This window comes from Parasteatoda tepidariorum, chromosome 3, assembly GCF_982258835.1.
Source record: "Parasteatoda tepidariorum strain Cologne lab strain chromosome 3, Ptep-v5.0, whole genome shotgun sequence".
NCBI lineage: Eukaryota > Metazoa > Arthropoda > Arachnida > Araneae > Theridiidae > Parasteatoda > Parasteatoda tepidariorum.
The window spans coordinates 106,734,188-106,755,875 of NC_141757.1; the positions used below are offsets into that span (position 1 = coordinate 106,734,188).

The 21,688-nt window shown below is 29.2% G+C and overlaps 1 protein-coding gene across 1 annotated transcript; it reads right to left on the bottom strand.

The window, feature by feature from the left end:
- Positions 1-537: 537 nt before the first annotated feature.
- LOC147814139 (uncharacterized) lies at positions 538-18,690 on the bottom strand. Its single transcript, XM_087160222.1, has 3 exons — positions 18,666-18,690; positions 12,336-12,510; positions 538-920 (listed from the first exon to the last, which is right to left on the bottom strand). Exons 1-3 carry the CDS (start codon positions 18,688-18,690, stop codon positions 701-703), a joined length of 420 nt encoding a protein of 139 aa, XP_087016348.1. The 3' UTR covers positions 538-700.
- Positions 18,691-21,688: the final 2,998 nt, after the last annotated feature.

Sequence of the window (21,688 nt, forward strand, 5' to 3'; positions counted from 1 at the left end):
CTTTCCAAATTTTTCGTAACGCTGTGTCCCACTAACAGAAAAATGAATGTATTTTTTTAAAAATATGTTTATTTTTCTTTATTGGTACAAAGTTTTGTAAATACTAACCAGCGATGCTAGGAATAAAAATTATATTTTAAAAAAATAATCATAATAAGTAGAATTTATTACAAACCTTTACTACAAAAAAATTGCACAGAAGTTCAAAATCACAACTGACTGTTGACACCACTAATTATTAACTGTTAACTCTCCAAAAAGCCAATAGAAAAATACGTAACCGTAAATTTTCATGACTAGCTTTGTTTTTAAATAAAATTTTATGAAATTTTCATTTGTTTCTCTTAAGAACGCGTACCCCCGCTAAACTGTTCCCGTACCCTTGGGGGTACGCGTACCACACTTCAGGAAACACTGACTAGGGAAACTCTAGGGAGTTTTAGAAATCAAATAATTTTCGGCATTCCGAACCGTGTGGATAATCTGTAAGACAACTTATATCTGCACTTACAACATATGTATAATAAAAAAATTCAATTGCAATAAAATATTTATTTTTCAACGTATTGCAACTATTACTTTAATGAAATCCAAAATTGTAATTCATTGTCTTTATCAACAGTAACTATATTTCATTATAAAAAGAAGATGTTTGTACAATGTGACTTTCGCTTAAATATTGTGTAAATATTTGTCTCAATTATATCAATCTTGTCAAAATAGACTGTAGATGATTAATGGTTTCGTTGTCGACTGCGATATTTGGAAGCCTGGCTAGAACTTTCTTTAGCAATTCTTCATCGCATATTTCTCTCGTATTTTTTAGCTCTCCCAAGACTTCAAGGGCTACAGTAACAGACTTATTACCACACTTTTGATTAAGTTTTGCAAACAAACAAGATAAGCCAAGCGTTCGCCTCCTAGATAAAGAGAAAAACATAAAATATCATATTTAAGAAAAATGGTGGGTAGTCATGAATAAAAAAACTTCTACTGTATATGGGAATTCTTTTTTGTGACCTCTAGCTTCACGTTTGAGGGTATAACTTACTGCTTATCCGGATGACCGATCAGAATTAAATTTCATTCAGTTTTTTTTATCTCCCTTCAAGATTTGCTCTTTAGATTGTGATGATTTAAACAAAATGATTTCTGACGGTTGCGGTTACAGTTAACAAATTTCGATATTTTCAAATGCAGAGGCGTATCTATGGAAAGATGCGCCTATGGCAAATCTCGGACTGGCGCTCTTCCTAAAATATTTATAATCTCTTTTTTATGCGATACGAAATAAAAGCATTGTTTGAAGTATATAAGCTTTTTAGCAATATTGCAGAAAGAGCCGTGGTGGCTCAGGGGATAGAGCTTTCCAATGAAGTTAACCGGGTTCGATTCCCAGCGTTGACACGATTACCGTATCCGGCTTACACCTACCATGGTGCTGACGTAAAATATCCTCTTTGACGGATCATTGGTTACCCTTGCCGTCAGACTAACCGCTGGAGGCTTTCGTGATCCTCCTCTCCATGTAACGCAAATGCGGATTAGTTCAATCAAGAAAGTCCTCCGCGAAGGCAAATTCTCCAAAATGCTCGATTCAGGAGTTCCCTTGTCTTCAGAATCGGGTTCAAAATTACAAGGCTACGAAGTTGAACATCAGCAGTCGCAAACTCAAACAATTGGATTGGCTGTTCAACAACGTTTATAAAATTTTCAAAAAAGATTGCAATGCAATTTTTTTAATAGATTAATAAATAAATAAAAATTAACTATAACAATAAAATTATAAATGAAAAATTCTCTTCGCATCCGAATGGAACAAATTAGAGAAAAAGCAGAAAAAAATTAAACAGATTTGAATCATAAGTTTGTAGACGTTCGGTGCGCAAAAAAATAAATAAATAAACGGACTACCCTGATAACTTTTGATATAATAATCAGATCTTCGCGTTCTTCTCATGTCAATGGTTCAAGGAGGTGACTTAAAATATGCTAATTAATAAGTGCAGGGACAATATTTCAAGTTACGAAATCAGACACTAAAACGTACTTTCTCTGAATAAACATGCCATTTTTTCGCATGATTTGGATTTATTATTAATACAAAAAATCTATGTGCATATTAAATGTACTGTCATAAAACAGTAACCATAAAAACTAAAAAATATTATAAATTCTAATTTATAGCATTAAAAGGAGGGAGAGCAAATGTCCCACTCGATCTACACATACTGAGATGCTAACTTGCAACTTAATGGGGAACTTTTTTCTAGTGGTAGCAAAATTTATGTTTTGATATTTTATTCTTGGTTCATGTAAATTTGATTTAAAATTATATTTTCCGCCACTACGTATGTATAATTCGAAATTTTCCATGAAATACAATTTTACTCCAGTTACCTCGTAGTAAGAATGTCAAATTTTTCCAATATCATCTAAAATTTTGCAAGGTTTAGTTTTTAATTCTCTATCACTTAATAAAATATTTCGAAGAAATCTTAGCAGTTGACACCTCTGCATATAGACATCATTTCTAGAAAATATAACGAACGCATATAACGGTAATTAATAATTTAAGTATAATGCATTATTTTAAATATTTAGGAAATGATTACTTACAATCAAAGAAAATCCTTGTTGTAGACGTGTAGTCTATGAACCAACTATAAAAGCCCAGAAGCTGCATCAAAATAGATTATAAAAATCTAAAGACTTTAAATACTTGATTTTCCTGACTTAAATTTTGAAACATTAACTAAAACGAGCAGAATTTTTTGTATGAGCACCTAACTACTTATAACGCCTGCCCTTTATTTTTCAAAATAGTGGGGTGTATTCATTATTAAATCGTTCCATTGATTTAAATTATTTGTAGAGCGAGTCAGAGGAACCTCCTATTTTTAGTATTTCACACTTTAGTGGAGGTGATTCCCACCATGGGTGGCAAAAATCTCCTGTTGAGGAATGATATACGCTAATTTACAGAAGGGGTTCTATTTGAAATCTATTCAGCAAATTCCGAAAACGTTTTTCAAAGAGATTTTTAACCCCTGATAAAATTTAAGATTTACAAGCATTTCACTACAGAATAATTAGTCTAAGCTAGACTGGGACACCCCATGGTTTTCACATCTCTCTGTCCTCTGGTCATCAACATCTGGCCATCTGGTTTCTCTGCCTCAAGGGGTTCCATTCATTTCCTCCCCGGAAATTTTTCTTTTAACTGGAAGTCTCACTTTCATTAAGAGGACGCGATACTCAGATAAAAAACCAGAATTGGCAAAATCAAAGTTGTAATAGTCACACTTTGGGGGCGTCGCTTTGAGGAAGGAGTGAATTGGTACAGTGACAGTGATATATGATAGAGGGTCAGTTAAACTATTCCTTAGCAAAACTGAACAATATAAGCATTAGTTTCGAAAAGTGATTCTGGATACGCGGTCTTTTATTTTTAAACCCATTCTTAGTTTCGTTGTGAAATATCCAGAATAGACATTCTAACTATTTATTTGTATGTAAATAGGTGTTTACAAGATAGTGGGGATTACTTATATCTTACAATTAATTCGTTTCAAATTAAAACACCAAGAAGAATACAAATTTTTATTAATGTGTGTGGAATTAATTAAAGTAACTTAGTTTTAATAATCGGAGCTAGAACTGCTAATTATATTGAGCTGTAAATATATGAAGAAATATAATTATAAAAATTCTGAAAAATACATAATTTATTAAAACGTAGGCAATTTATCAAGTCATAATACAGAATTAAAAAAAATATTAAAACTTATACTAATATAATAAAAAGTTATAAAAAAAAAATAAGAATTAATTATAAAATATGATAAAAGAAAAATCAAACGCTTTTTAGGTTGCATCAAAGAAAATTTTTGTTTTGATGTATCTTTTTCAAACTTACATTCACCATCCGGAAAAATTTTATTTTCTGTAAATAAGTATAATAATTTCTGAATAAATTTTATAATTTATTTATATTGCTTTGTAATTTTGCTGAAGTTTATGTTTTGTATTTGTCTGAGAATTTTTCTCCTTTCATTTTTAATAGTTTAAGACACATACGTATATTAGAATATGGGTGTGTGTTTGTGCAAAGGAAAAAGAAAATTTTAAAAAAAATATTTTTACACAAAATTTTATTTTTATTTTTTTCTGTTTCAATAATTTTATATTCTTTTCTGTTTCATACATTTCAATCTCCATTTGAATTATTAAAATTTCTGTTTGAGTATTATTTATTTTTGTATTATTTATTTACTCTCCTTTTTTAAAGTGAAATTTTACCACATGTTCCATATTACTTCAGCCTCAGAAAAATGGAATTCAGATGAAACATCTGTTAGCGTGTAGTTTGATAATCAACGAATTAAAAAAAAAAAATTTCCCCTCGATTTTTTTTTCTTTCTGTTATTCTACTTTGTTCTCTACAGTTTTAAAATTTTGTTTTGATCACATCTTGAATTCTTTACCTTCATTTTAATTGTGTATCTATGAGCACACACCTGTTCATACAGATACATATAAAAGCTAAGAGACCCTATATTTAAAAAAAAAAAAAAAAAAAAATGGTTATTGTGTTATTTTGGGGGTTTAAATTTACTGAAAAAAATTTTCTCGAACTATTTTTTCGATGTATTTCTTATTTACGTAATGAAATATAAACTTATTTATAACGTAGATAAGTTTGCAGACATATGTCAGAATTTCGCAAACACAAAAATAAATAATAAATCAAAAATAGAGAAAATGACTGTAATATTACAAAAAATTCCAATTTTGTGGGCAAAGCATGCAATTAAAAAAACTCTCTAATTAAAAGCATAAAAATTCTTTATTTATAACCATCCTGATCTTTTACTTCCGTATAATCAAGATAAAAACATAAAAAGGAAAAAATAAAAAATATAAATTACAAAATAGAGCAAATATAAATAGTTTACATGTGTATGTGCATTACAAACAGTATAACTTGAGTCACAAGAAATGTATAATTGCAATATATTTATTATGTTTACATATGGTGACAAAATGAGGGCTAAAAACAAGAGCACAACTCTTACTTTATCACAGATGGAAAAAAGGAATGTAATATCAAAAAGTTAATTAAAGGTAAAATTGGCATAGTAAATAATACAATGCTAATTATGGGCATTTTGTAGTAGTTAAAGTGAACATTTTCCTGTCAATTTTAAATAGCCATCGAAATATCCTGCAAGATATAAAAACGTGTTTCTCAACAAAAGATTTTTAATATAATTTTCTTTAAAAAAATTTCTAAAGATAAAAGCTATTTTGCAATAAAATATTAAAAATTGGTGATATATTTTTTTTCTAAAAATTTTAATGCAACTCGCTAATATCACCAACATACTCCCCTATCCCCATTGTCTCATGATTAAATTAATCTGAATACATTGTATGTTATTAAATTTATTGTATGTCTTAATGGATTAAAATAAATTAATGGCGACATAAATTAAAAATTGATTTTTTTAAAATGTAGTTTTAGCGATGATTATTTGAATACATATAAAGTAACGACTTTTAATAGCAAGTCTGTCTAATTGCTATAACTACTTATTTTAGAGAATAATAATTCTGATTCAATAATTGCAAATAATGCTGACAAAAAAAAAAAGAAAAGAAAATAATACTAAAATATAGAATTAAAATATAAAGTCAGGGAAGAATAAATAAAGCAAATAGGCATTATGATGAACAGGCAATAAAAATTTTAAAAAATGTTAAAATATAATATTCATGTTTAAATCTAGCATTACTATATAAAACAAAATAAATAAAAATCTGAGCAACAACATGTGTTGCTGAGAAATAAAGAGCATTTGCGAGAAGGAAAATTATAATATACAATCGTTGACACTGTAAAAGCAAAATTTTACTGAGAAAACTCATGATACTAGGCAATTCTGTAAACTAGCACAAGTATTTTTTCGGGCAAACTCATGGTGCTAAATAGATGTGGAAATTTTGAAGACAAAATATGAGTAACTAAAACAAATAACAGTGAAAAAAAAATTCTTTTCAAGAATATACACCATGCTGTACAGTTGCAAACATTAAATTTGAAAATAATAATAATAATATATATATATGTACATTTAGCACTGTCAGCAATGTGTAGAAAATATAACATTATTAATAAAATCTGGAAATACTATACAAAATAAAAATCTGGATGATGAGAGATAAGAAGCACTTGCTAAAGGGAAGGGAAAATTAAAATGTATGTATATATATATATATATATATATATATATATATATATATATATATATATATATATATATATATATATATATATATATATATATATATATATATATATATATATATATATATATATATATATATATATATATATATATATATATATATATATATATATATATATACGAAACGATATACGATATATATATATATACGAAAATTATACTGCGATTTTTGAATTCTTTTCATTAATAGATCAATCATTAATAGATCAAGATTTCATTAATAGATCACTTTACTGAATGAATTTTGATAAAAAACGGATTTCTGGAAGATATCTCTATTACCGATATTTAAACTCCACTAATAATTTAAAATTTATGGTAAAACAAAAAGTGATTTCATAAAACCTTAGAGTGAACTATGAAGTTTCAAATGCTGAAAGAATTTTTCCAAAATATCAAAATGCAAAAAAGTTATTAGCAAATGAAGCTCCCATAGAAAAATCATTAGCAGCTGGCATTGAGAGGGTAGGTATTGCGTCCTCTTAAGATAAGAGGAGAAAAATTTCTTTACGTTTCTCACCACCTTTTGAACTTCCACAGTTTCTTTCGTACGCCTTTCATTTTTTTAGTCTATTGTACTACTAATTTTTTCATATAGATAAATATTTTAAATTTAAAGATGCAGCTTATATTACTATAATTTATATTTAACGTATAGCATTTTTAATTATACATAAATAATATCAAATAATCTAAGTAGAAAAGCATTTTTACCAAATAAATTATTTTAAATTTAAATGACTGTCTAAGTAAACTAATTTAAATAAACGAAATCAATAAATATTATTTTTAGGATTTGTTTTATGTTCTTATTATAAAAAAGGACACGATTTTAAATAAATACGTTATGTATTGCCGAGGAAAAAGGCATTGACTTATATCTATATTTTTGCTACTCAAGAGCTATAACATCATACATAGTACTACAAGCCAAACGGTTCAACATCTAATTGCAGAATGTCCTAAATTCTCGACACTCCGGGGGAATCATATTAACATCAGGGAACCAATCGAAAAGTGGTGCAGAACAAAACAACAGCAACAAATCATTAGAGAAATTATTAAAAGCACACTAGAAGATACCATTACAATGGACGATCCGATGGACCCTATACACTTAGGTTGGCTTGATGTCTCCCCTGAATACCCCCCAATACCTGAACTGCCAATCCACTTCTATTTTATCGCGTCATTCCCCTTTTATATTTTTCAAACTTGAGCATCCTGGGGGACTCCGTTGGTCTTCTGTTCTATTACCTCAACACTAATTTTAATTCATCTTGATGTTTTTACTCACTTGTATATTCGCTTTTAGCGTTTTTATCAACAGAAATAGACGGGAAAAGAAAAAGGGAAAAGAAGCAAGTTTTTTCTTTATTATTATTATTATTGTATTCATATTTTTAATTGTCTTGTTTTATTTTGGATGTTTATATATTGTAACTACTTATTATGTATTGTAGCACATACTGTATTCTCTGTAACTTTGTCGGGGTCTTCAATACTATTGTAATTTGGCTCAGTATAAGGGTGGGCCGTCGGCTTTAAGCACTATATGGCGGCCCTCCCAGCTGTTGGCATATGACTCTTGTATTTTATGCACTTTTTGCTTTTTATGTTCTTTTCTGTTTTTACTTGGTTTTAATAAACATTTACCCGTATGCCCTGAATTGGGGCAGGTCGGGGTAAATATTTTCATACATAGTACTACAATACACATTCAATTCAATTCTACAATATACATTCTTAATGCTAGTACAAATTCCATACTTTTGTAATCTAAATTATGTTATGTATGTAAATTATGTCTTATAAATAATGTCTTGCTTGTTTATAAAATTGGGAACTTTAATATTTATAACTCTTACTCGTGAATAACCCTTTTGAATGAACATTATTAAACTGTTTATTTTATCATCGTTTATACCTGGAAAAAAAATTTATTTTTTCGTTTTCCTCAAAAAATTTTACGTTAAATTTGTGCTTTATTTTTCGTTTTTAGTACAAAAAATGAAATTAATAATACACTAAAAAAGGAAGAAAAATTAAATTCCCTGTCATTTTCTATAATGAATAATGATCTTACATTTTGTCTTTTCATTTTATCAGCGATAACTTAAATTCTTTCTATTACAGCTTTGACGTATCGTGAATCAATAAGAAGCTACATTTAAAAAAAAATAAGTTTAAATTCCTTTTAATTTAAATATGGGAGCCGCGATGGCTCAGGGGATAGAGCGTTCGCCTTCCAATGAGGCGAACCGAGTTCGAATCCCAGTTGATACGAATTCCGCACCCGGCTTGCACCGACCAAAGTGCTGACATGAAATATCCTCAGTTGTAGACGGATCATGGGTTAGAGTCCCCTTGCCGTCAGGCTAACCGTGGGAGATTCTCGTAGTCTTCCTCTCCATGTAACGCAAATGCGGGTTAGCTCCACGAAGGCAAATTTCTCCCATTACTCGATATAGAAATTCCCTTGTCTTCTGGATTGGGTTCAAAATTGCAAGGCTACGGAATTGGGTCGGCTGTTCAACGATGGTTATAAAATGAAATATGGGGTTAAAAGTCTTTTTGTCAAAGGATTTTGATGGACATTAAATGTTAATTATTTAGGAAATTCTCAGAAATTCAAAATATTTTTATTGGAATGTATCAAAAAGTTAGTAAAGAGAGTAATAATTATAATTATTAAAAACTCTGCATAATTCTTTAAATTACGATATTATAATTAAAATTTGGTTTTTGCCGAAATCATCGTAAATATAATAGTAGAAAAGAAAAAGCTACTTTTTATTACTGATTTATTTTAGTATTTATCTTGAATGTATTCATTAATATTAAGTTTTTTTATTCATTTCGAATCCTCTGTTGCTTAACTTGAAAGTATAATGAAAGGAAAAGTGTCTAGTGAATGAATGCAGAAGCGTGTATAAATTGTTATCACACAGACGTCAAGTCGTTTAAAAAGAGGGGGTATGTGGAATGTTTTTTTTTCTTCTTATTTCCCCCATTTTTTTTAAATGTTGAATCCAATATAACAACTTAGATTTCCCGCGCTTTTCGACTTATGTAAAAGCGCTGGAAACCTTGGCCCTCCTATTATACCTAACTGAGGTGGTCTATGAGTTTTCAAACGAAGTTATTAAAAAAATGAAAAACAGTGGGAGGTTAAAATTGTTTAACGCTCGTCACCTACTTTGTTTTTATTATTAGTGCTTCCCTTTTATTCTTCACTCCCCCAGTTATAAAATGAGTTCCTCAAAAGACATCGATGTCTTCTTTTCGAGCCCTCAAGGAAAGGTTAAATGTTGTATGCTTTTTTTAATTCTGCCATAACTTGAAAAAAAAATTTGTGAAATTTTTAATTAAAAAAAAAATCGTTAATGTTGATTGATTTTGCGCCTTTTTGAAATAATGCGCCCACGGCATTCGCCATACTTGCCATACCCTAGATACGCCACTGTTCAAATGGCAATATCCACTGTTCATAGAAATGTGATCCTTACAATAAAAAATAAATTAAAGCTAATTCGTCATTTATCCTGAATAGGGGAGAGACTTCGCAGAATCAGAAAGCGTAACAAAAAAATCACTTTTCATTTTTTCTCGTTTTTGCAGAGCGAGTCCTATGAAGCTGAAATGTCTAAAAATACAAATACACTTTTCTTCTTTTTAGAGTAACTTCACTATTTTGTGTGTTTCATTTCTAAAATTTCAAAATGTGTTCAATGAAGTTGTAACCGTTAAAGCTCCACTGAAAAGAATCTTCTATAGAAAAATTTACATAACGATATCGGAAATTTCATTTTGGTTGGATGCTTATAGATTCACAAACAGGGTGTCCCGTAAAGACCACTTTTAATGTGTATTTTTAAAATCTTTACAAAAACTGAAATAAAAAAGTATGCATTTTGAAGGTATCAAAGCAAAATGTAAGGAAAGAAAAAAGCAAAAGCTTTATCGAAATGTAACATTTCACAGAAAAGATATAATAAACAACAGAAGCGGTAGGCAGGTATAAAAAACAATAAAGCAGGTTTGATTGTGAGAAAACGATTATTGGAAGCCTTATCAAGTTTCAACCCCCAATTAAACCAGTTTTGATGTTTATTATGCCTTGATTTGTCAGTCTTCATTAAAAGTTTAGTTTTTTTTCCTGGATAAAATATTAATTTGCGACACCCAATGTGTCTGTCTTTTGTTTCATTTTTGATAAGGGTTCCAAAAATATATACTAAGAAAGTTCTTTGTGAAATACCCGGCATAAGAACTTCTAGTTACAAATGCTCAGTATTTTTTTTTTAATTTTTCGAAAACAAATACTATTTTGCTCCGAAAATATGAATATAGAGTTTAGTTTAAGATTAAAAATTTATATATAGCCAGCAAATATATGCAATACAACACATGACCTTTAAATTTTTCTACAATCATCTGAATTTGATCACTGAAAATATAGCATTTTACCAATTAATAATAAGTTTTGAAATGATGACTTTGATTCCAGGTTAATTTTTTTAATCATATTTATTTGACATAAATGCTTTACTGATCGGAGATGAAATATTTAACTTTTTAGAAATTAAATTTTTAATTGAAAAAACAAATTGATATTAAACAAACAAAATATGCATTACGTAAAAAAGTTTTATTCGTCTCTAGTTTATTTAAAAATTGTAATTTAACTTAATTTTTCTTCATCTTTATATGAAATTACTTTTTTACTGATTGAAAATGAGATATTTAAGTTTTTAACAATAAGTTGTTTAATTGAAAAAACGAATTGATATTAAACAAATAAAATGTGCATAGCGTAAAGAAATGTATTTTTTTCTAGTTTATTTAAAATTTTTTATTTAACTTAAAATTTTCTTTATCATTATATGAAATAACTTTTTTTTTTGATTGAAAATGAAAATTTAACTTTTTAGCAATTAATTGTTTAATTGAAAAAAACTAATTCATATTAAACAAATAAAATGTGCATTACGTAAAGAAATTTATTTTTCTCTAGTTTATTTAAAAATTGTAATTTAACTTAAATTTTTCTTTATCATTATGTGAAATAACTTTTTTATTGATTGAAAATGAAATATTTAACTTTTTAACAATTAATTGTTCAATTGAAAAAACTAATTCATATTAAACAAATAAAATGTGCATTACGTAAAGAAATTTATTTTTTTTCCAGTTTATTTAAAAATTGTAATTTAACTTAAATTTTTCTTTATCTTTACGTAAAATAACCTTTTTGCTGATTGAAGATAAATATTTAACTCTTATTAATTAAACATTTTATTAAAAAAGGAATTGATATTAAACAAAAAAAAAGCATTACGTAAAGAAGTTTTATTCTTCTCTAGTTTATTTTTAAATTATATTTCAAATTTAATAATATTTCAATTGAATAATACACATAGCAAAATTTTAATAATTTAAATTTTTATAAATTGACTATTACAAGAGAAAAAATTTATACTTTTTAAGAATTGTAAAACACCAAATTATAATTTATTAAATTTGTGATACTCCTATTTCTGAGGAAAAAAAACAATAATCAGTGGTCTATCCAAGCTTTTTTTATAAAAATTCTTGTTTTCGAGAATTTATGAAAATTCTACTTTTGTAGAATGGTTTATTTTTTTCTTTCAGGGTTCTGTATTTTCTGAGTATTTGAAAATAAAGACCTCTGTTTTAAGAAAAAAACAACACAAAAAGTGCATATTTCAAAGAGACGTAGTTTTAAAAATATGAAACAAAGACGTCGTTTACAACATTTTTCTAAAAAAATAAAAAAATAAATATTAAATAATGAACGAAGGGTCTGTTTTTAAACGCTGAAAAGTTTTGTGAAGGATTCTTTAACAGAATCTAAGTTCAACTGAAATGATTTTCATGTAACAGATATTTATCATCAACTATTTGGAATCTCATTACTTATGGTTTTATATTGCTTAGTATAAAAAACTAGGCCATTTTTAAGCGTTGTTTGGGGGGGGGGGAGAAAGACTTCTTACTTACAAACACTTTCGTTCTCCATAGCTGATGTGAGCTTCAACAGGAATATTTCTTGCAATTTCACAGCATGTACCTTGAACATTTTGAATTGTGTTTTTGTAGCAGTTCAAGTGCTCAACTACCCCTGAAATTTGAATACCTTTTTTATTATTATCATTTAGCAAACAATATAATTTTTCTGACGCATATTAGTTACACTCAAAGACCTCGGAGACTTAAATAAGTAAATTAATTCTAAATTTTTTTTTTGTAACTTGAAGCATTCAACGTATCTCCGTTATTCAGCGAGTTTACCTTCAAATTCTTCATAAGCCGCACTACATAATTTGTTTCTCTTATATCTGATAATTTGAGAAAATTAAAGTCGAAATATAAATAGCCTATTTCAATCTTCTTTTGAATCGAGTAACAATTTACAATTTACACTGAGTATGTTACAAATACAATCACACACACATATATATATATGTATATATACATAAATAAATACAAGAAAACACGAAGAATGTTAAGAAAAACAATAAGTTTCCTTTATTGCGCTTAAGCTGCAAGTAAACAGAACTCATTAGATAAGTTCAAAATGAAGAATAAAACAAAGAAAAATTATAGACATATGAAAAAAAAGGGGGGGGGGACTGAAAAGTAAAAAATAACAAACAACAGTTTATATATATATATATATATAAACTGTTAATAATATATAAAATGAATGAATGAAATTTTATTTAAAAAACCGGAAAAAAAAGGTATAATCTTTTCTTCAGCCCACACGATTATATCCGCAAAACAGAGTGATTTCTGATATTGTATCAATAAAGCCAAAGCAAAATATATTAATACAATAGTGTGAGGAGCACTCAAAAATTTTTTAAAAAAAAATAACAATAAATAAAATAAATCAGAAAAAGTACAAATAAGTAAAAATAACATGTAAAAACAGAAAATAAAATGAAATAAAAAGAAAAAAACATTAAAAAGGGGCTATAAAGCGAGTAGCAAAATCAGATCAACTTACATCGACGAAAAATTTTTCAAGAATGATTTAAAAATGTTTTCGCAGAAAGATTGCCAGATTACAGAATATGAAAACAAAAGATGAAAACAAAAGCGCAAATTGGGTATAATATGAAAAAAACACAACTACTTCGATTTAGTAGGAGCAACATATGACGCAATGCTAAACGAATGGAATTTAGTTGTTGTTTATTTAGTTATTGTTATTAGTAGTTGTTGTTATTTGTTTTAGTTGTTGTTGTTTATTTAGTTGTATTTAGTTTCAATAACTTTTCTTTGTAATGCAATAAAATCTGGCGAGCAGCTATTTAAACGATCGAACACTTCGTTTGTTTATTTGTGGCTTGAAGTTAGGCTCGCAGAAAATGCCGTTCATGGGTTAAATTTAGTAGGAACAACACAACCTGTGACGTAGGCTATATTATACCCAAATGAGAGGGTTTTAAAGTGTCGTTCTTACTGCACTGCTGAAGTGATTTGTTATTCTGAGATTTGATTTGTTAGTTACCAAGGATGGGTCCGAAATGGATGTGCGCAAGGTAATATTATACTGGATAATTTTAAAAATTGATCATAAATAGTTTTAGAAGATAGATGTTTATTTAAGAAAAAATATAAAATGGAAAAGAGAAACATAAATTGCCTGTTTTGCAAATAATTTTAGCCGCGGATTTGCACGATATGGATTAGCACATAGTAAAATTATTTAAATTATCAAAGAAAAAAATTTTTAATAGATAATTTTAACACGGATTTGCCTGAAATGGAAAAATGGAAAAATTAACAAATAAAAAAAAAATTTAGTAGATAATATTAGCCACGGATTTGCCCGAAATGTATTTGCACATGGAAAAATTGTATAAATTAAAAAAGATAATTTAAATTCTTTGATAATTTAAATAATTTTACTATGTGCTAATCTATATCGTGCAAATCCGCGGCTAAAATTATTTGCAAAACAGGCAATTTATGTTTCTCTTTTCTCTTTTATATTTTTTCTTAAATAAACATCTATCTTCTGAAACTATTTATGATCAATTTTTAAAATTATCCAGTATAATATTACCTTACGCACATCCATTTCGGGCCCATCCTTGGTAACTAACAAATCAAATCTCAGAATAACAAATCACTTCAGCAGTGCAGTAAGAACGACACTTTAAAACCCTCTCAATTTGCGCTTTTGTTTTCATCTTTTGTTTTCATATTTTGTAATCTGGCAATCTTTCTGCGAAAACATTTTTAAATCATTCTCGAAAAATTTTTCGTCGATGTAAGTTGATCTGATTTTGCTACTCGCTTTATAACCCCGTTTTAATGTTTTTTCTTTTTATTTCATTTTATTTTCTGTGTTTACATGTTATTTTTACTTATTTGTACTTTTTCTGATCTATTTTATTTATTGTTATTTTTATTAAAAAAATTTTTGAGTGCTCCTCACACTATTGTATTAATATATTTTGCTTTGGCTTTATTGATACAATATCAGAAAGCACTCTGTTTTGCGGATATAATCGTGTGGGCTGAAGAAAAGATTATATCTTTTTTTTCCGGTTTTTTAAATAAAATTTCATTCATTTTTTATATATATATATATATATATATATATATATATATATATATATATATATATATATATTATATATATATATAAACTGTTGTTTGTTATATTTTACTTTTTAGTCCCCCCCCCCTTTTTTTTCATATGTCTATAATTTTTCTTTGTTTTATTCTTCATTTTGAACTTATATATATATATATATATATATATATATATATATATATATATATATATATATATATATATATATATATATATATATATATATATATATATATATATATATATATATATTTTACCTCAAATCTATGTTGGTATAAAACGTAAGAACGCACAGTTTTGCGTGTCCTTTCATCATGAGTTGATCCTGATAAGCTGTTCCGGAATTGTCAGGAGTCTTGTCCACTCCCCCTCCTTTGCAGGAGTTCGGACGTGAACTGTTAGCAATACCAGCCTACATTTAAATAAACCTGTTTAGAACGTATGATGGCTTAAGACTACAATTATTTCAAGCTAAATACAACTCTGATAACAGGGTTGAAGCCCTGTTATTACAAGTCGGCAGCATTGTTGCTTGCTGAGGAAACCTTTGGAGGAAATTTAAGATTTTCTATCTCTGGAACTAAGCGTAACGGAGGCTGACTGCCTCGTGGAAATTTTCCCAATTCCATCACCCCCGGAGGAGAAAAAAATCGGCAGTGAAAAAAACGTTGAAGGAAGGAAGGGCGATTTTCCACCCGTACTACTTGTACCTCGTCGCGCCTGAAATGCTGATGTAGATGGAAGGAAGGACGATGGCTGGAGATTGTCCCCTGAAACCAGTGAAAGTATCCCATCCGATGACCCTACAATTCCATAGTGCCTCTAAGTTGGAAGAAACATCATCCATGGTAGTGATTCGACACCGAGTGATCTTACACTTCTTACTACTCAAGTTTTGTAAACAAAAGTGAATGCGCGTTGTGAAGAAAAAAAAGAAAAATGATATATTTTGTGCCTAAATGATATATTTTGTGTCTAAGAAAAATAGATGAAGGTCAAAGGAAAAGTGTGGAAAATGGAAAGGATTGACTGTAGATATATTTTATTTCTCTCTAATTTTTTTTTTCTTTCTCAATTTTATGATTAAATATTTTAGTAATATTAGATATGAGTAGTAATCTAAATATTTTATTTTGAATAATGGAATAGTATATTATTAATGATTAGATTGCATTTCTAGTGTTTATATTGTTTTTTTTTTAAAATTATGATAATATTGTTCTTTAGTGCATTCAAAATGTTTTTTTTTGGAGAAAAAAAATATGGTTCAAACGTCAATTAAACTAGTGACGGAGAAATTAAGTTTTTAAACTTTTGTTTCCAAATGATTTTTCAAGATCTAACCACATTAAAAATTAAATTTTTCAAAACTATCTTTTGAACCTAACAATGAAGAGTTTTCAAACAAAATGAAAGAAAGTGTAATACTTTTACTTTTTCGGACTTGGTCAAAACTAAAATTCCTATTTTAAAAAATGTGAAACCCAAACAAACGGACAGTAAACACTTAACAAAATTTGTGAGTCTCCCTTATTACGATAGGCCAAATTTTTAACTCAGCAAAGTTTTATACTTGATTCTGAGTTACCATATGCTTCAGTAGGGTTGTAGACTTGCAGGGATTTTTGTTTGTTTATTGATTGTGTCGGGCCAGTTATTACTCTATTTGGTAAGAGACTGATCATCTCTGCTAATTCTAAAAGTGACAACTTATTTTTGCACATTAAACAGCAGAATTCTCAAAATGTTAAGGTTAAAAATGGTGAAAAAATGTTTCAAAAAAAAAAGTAAACATCGAAAAAAGAAAAGAATGATGTTTCAAAAAAATATGCATCGAAAAAATGAATGTTAAGGATGTTTCAGTAAAAGTAAACATCGAAAAATAGAAGGAAAGAATGTCCAAAAAGTTCAAATTATTCGAAGATAGATCTAGGTAATGGATGCGTTCATTATCAGGTTAATATCGACGAAAAAATATGTAAAGGGTAACAAAAACAAAAAAGCAAAGGAAAAATAGGAAAAAGAAAGAATGACCAAGAAACTGATTACAAAATAAATAAAAAGAAATTTAAGTAAACAAAATTTTGAAAAAGTACATGTTTCGAAGCTTAGGAAATATCACAAACCATAAATGTTGAAATTAAATTCTAAATAAATGACACGTGTTGTCCATAAAAATTTTGTATATTTTTGTGTGAAAAAATTTTGAAAATTTTAGTAGAATAGTTATATTTCCTCAAGTAAATAATCATTTAACCACTCAGAATCTTAAATTCTGATTAAATGACACTTGTTGTCCAGTTCGATTTGCATAAAAATTTTGTATATTTTTGTGTGAAAAATTTTTGTAGATTAGTTATATAAATTTTTAATTTTTCTTTCTCTTTAGTTACTAAATAGATAAATCGCATAATCATGTTTTTCATATTTTTGTCATTGTAAATAATTGTTTTTTTCTTCTTCACATAATTGAAAGAAGGTTGTTTGTAGTAGGGAAAAAGGAACAATCGTACCAACCTAAAAATTTTAAATTTAAAGTATTCTAAATTTTTTTTATTTTGGCTCCCCAAAAATTTTTTGGAGGGGATGCAATACAAAAAGTAAATATTTTTGTATTAATAAAACAATTCAATCTCTTTCGTTTTCATAAAATGTCTTTGTTAAAGAATAAGCGTAGAGAGATTCTATTTTGGGAATTCAAGGCTGAAAACATACCATTGAAATATAAATAGATTTATATTTCAAAGGAAGAGTTATTTTTAGAATCGTTCCCTTTTTCACTTCCATATAAGGAACCAGAAATGATTTTCCTTAATGCGTAAGGTTACAAGGAATGTACGAAGTGTGCTTTTTTACCTCAAATCTATGTTGGTATAAAACGTAAGAACGCACAGTTTTGCGTGTCCTTTCATCATGAGTTGATCCTGATAAGCTGTTCCGGAATTGTCAGGAGTCTTGTCCACTCCCCCTCCTTTTGCAGGAGAGGGGACGTGAACTGTTAGCAATACCAGCCTACATTTAAATAAACCTGTTTAGAACGTATGATGGCTTAAGACTGCAATTATTTCAAGCTAAATACAGCACTGATAACAGGGTTGGAGCCCTGTTATTACATATATATATATATACATATATATAAAAATCTCTTGTCACAGTTTTAGTGGTTAAACTCCTCCTAAGCGGCTCGACCGATTTTGATGAAATTTTATATTTATATTCAGTAGGTCTGAGAATAGGTTTATAACAAATTTTTTTTAAATTTTTTGGACAGATTTAACCTATATTTAAAATATATATTTATTTAATCATATTCCATTCCAATCCAAACTAGACATAGAAACATGATAAATCAAAAACAATATTCACGCACGTTGCAATAAGTCATAATAAACTCTAATACTTATGCTCGCCGTTAAAAGAACATCAAATATATTTGCAAGTAGTATGTGAATAAAGGCAGTGATATGGCAGTATTTCGAGTTGAAAATACCAATGTGACTGCTCTTCCAGAGAATAACAACGATGAAATAACGCTGTACCAAATTGGCCGGTACATCAGCTCCAATGAAGCTGTTTGACGTATCTTTGGTGTCCCAATTCATGAACGGGATCCAACCGTTTTTAATTTAGCCGTCCATCTTGAAAACAGTCAGAGCGCATATTTAACGAACAAGACAGCGATTGACCGAGCTATAAATCCACCAAAAACTACTCACCGAATGTTTTGAATTGTGTAATCATGCGGATGCTTTTGGTGCCTTTGCACGGACATTACTCTTCTCAAAAGAACCACACTATTTCACATAGGCTCAAAGGACACCCTGTAAGCAAGGCACACCGGTTGATGCATGTCCCGGTATATTCAAATCAAACGCCTTGGGGAGAGTATTTACAGTCAACCCAAGACAGTCAAGGCAGACTGAGTGCTTTTATTTTCCACTAATGTTGGTTAGTGTCACCGGCTAATTGTCATTTCAAGATATACGTAAATTCGATGGACATTAGCATCCATCGTATAAAGATGCATGCCTTGCACTCGGCTTGCTGGAAGACGACAACCAGTGGGAATGTATGCTTGCTGAAACTGTATCGCAAAGCAAATTCGTCTGCTATTTGCTTAAGTATTAACTACATGTTTCCCGGCCCGTACAGAAACGTTATGGGATGATCACAAAGATTCGATTACTGATGATACACAGTATCAACATCGCACACATTGCAATTATCTAAGGATAGCATTCAGCGATGCTATGTACAATGAAGCACTGATTGCTATTGAGGATCTTTGCATTATTATTGCCAACTTGCCACTCAGTCATTTCGGTATGCCTTCCCCAAATCGAAGTGCATCTGATTTATTAAACACTGACATGAATCGTGAACTTAAATACAATACGATAGAAATGACAGAGATTGTTACTCGCAATGTTCCACTAATGAATAAGGAACAAAGGGACATTTATGACAGCAGTTTCGGCAGGACAAGGTGGATTTTGTTTGGATGCACCAGGTGGAACTGGCGAAACATTTATTATTTCGCTAATTCTCACTGAAATGCGACCAAATAATGGCATCGCGTTGGCCGTTTCATCATCTGGCATTGCAGCAACTTTATTGGATGTAGGCAGTAGGCTTTATTGGATGTCATTCAGTATTTAAGCTGCCACTAAATATTCAAAACAATCCAGATGCAGTGTGCAACATAAAAAAGCAATCGTCTATGGCCACAGTGTTGAAACACTGCAAAATTATCATCTGGGATCTATCACTATGGCACACAAACATTCGCTTGAGTCGTTGAACAGGACATTGATAGATATAAAAAACAATGACAAAAATTATTTGACGGCACTCTGTTACTCCTTTCAGGTGATTTCAGACAAACACTTTTCGTCATTCCGCGTTCGACGTACGCTGATGAGATCAATGCTTGCTTGAAATCATCTCCACTGTGGCGTAATGTTGAAAAAGTTCAACTAAAAGTAAATATTCGCGTCCAAATGCTTCAAAATCTATCTGCTCAAACATTCTCGAAACAATTGTTAGATATCGGTGGTAGAAAAGTTACTGAGTATGAGACTGGATGCATAAAATTACCAGACGATTTCTGCACAATCATTGATTCACAAGATGCTCTCATTAACCTAATATTTCTCGATGTACACACACGCAATACATTCATCATGAAAGGCTGGCAGAACGGGCGATTTTAGCAGCAAAAAATGTGGACATCAACGAAATGAATCTGAAGATGCAACAGTTAATGCCAGGTAACTTGGTGACATATAAATCCGTTGATGCAGTTTGCGATCCCATTGAAGCTGCAAATTTTCCAACAGTTTTAAACTAATTGGATTTACCAGGCACACCACAGCATAATTTAGTACTCAAAGTTGGATCTCCGGTCATTTTGCTTCGTAATTTGAGCCGCCCACGGCTGTGCAACGGTACGCGATTAGTCGTTAAAAAATTAATGAGCAGCGTTTTCGAAGTTATTATTTTAAATGACAAATTCCGGGATGAAAGTATATTACTTCCACGAATCCCTACGAATCCTTCCACAGATGTGCCAATTCAATTTAAACGCATTCAGTTCCCCGTTAGATTGGCACTTGCAATGACTAGGCCATACAATGTCTGTTTCTGTCTTAGATTTGAGCCGACCATGTTTTTCACACGAACATACGTGGCATGCTCTCCAGTGGGCAAACCATCCAGTTTATTTGTGTTAGCTAAAGATGGAATGACAAAAATTATTATACACTCCATTGCACTAAGAGATTAGTATTGTTGACTAATATTTTCAGAATTCGTTGTATATATAATTTATAAAAAAAATTTGGTGTATTGTTATTTTCACATTCCGTCATCGTTCACAGCGCTCCATGCCTCTTCCACTTATATACCACATACGCATACACTTACAATAAATAAGATATATTTTCATACTCTAGAAATAAGAAATAATTCATGTGGCAAAACAACGTTTGCCGGGACAGCTAGTATATATATATATATATATATATATATATATATATATATATATATATATATATATATATATATATATATATATATATATATATATATATATATATATATATATATATATATATATATATATATATATATATATATATATATATATATATATATATATATATATATATATATATATATATATATATATATATATATATATATATATATATATATATATATATATATATATATATACTAGCTGTCCCGGCAAACGTTGTTTTGCCACATGAATTATTTCTTATTTCTAGAGTATGAAAATATATCTTATTTATTGTAAGTGTATGCGTATGTGGTATATAAGTGGAAGAGGCATGGAGCGCTGTGAACGATGACGGAATGTGAAAATAACAATACACCAAATTTTTTTTATAAATTATATATACAACGAATTCTGAAAATATTAGTCAACAATACTAATCTCTTAGTGCAATGGAGTGTATAATAATTTTTGTCATTCCATCTTTAGCTAACACAAATAAACTGGATGGTTTGCCCACTGGAGAGCATGCCACGTATGTTCGTGTGAAAAACATGGTCGGCTCAAATCTAAGACAGAAACAGACATTGTATGGCCTAGTCATTGCAAGTGCCAATCTAACGGGGAACTGAATGCGTTTAAATTGAATTGGCACATCTGTGGAAGGATTCGTAGGGATTCGTGGAAGTAATATACTTTCATCCCGGAATTTGTCATTTA

Bases quoted from the DNA above. Each gene is read 5' to 3' on its own strand.
- LOC147814139 (XM_087160222.1), bottom strand. From the start codon at position 18,690: ATGATTACACAATTCAAAACATTCG. The intron at 12,511-18,665 runs GTGAGTAGTTTT...AATATGCGTCAG, and splicing joins TACACAATTCAAAACATTCG to AAAAATTATATTGTTTGCTA. The intron at 921-12,335 runs GTAAGTAAGAAG...CTCTTTATCTAG, and splicing joins TATGGAGAACGAAAGTGTTT to GAGGCGAACGCTTGGCTTAT.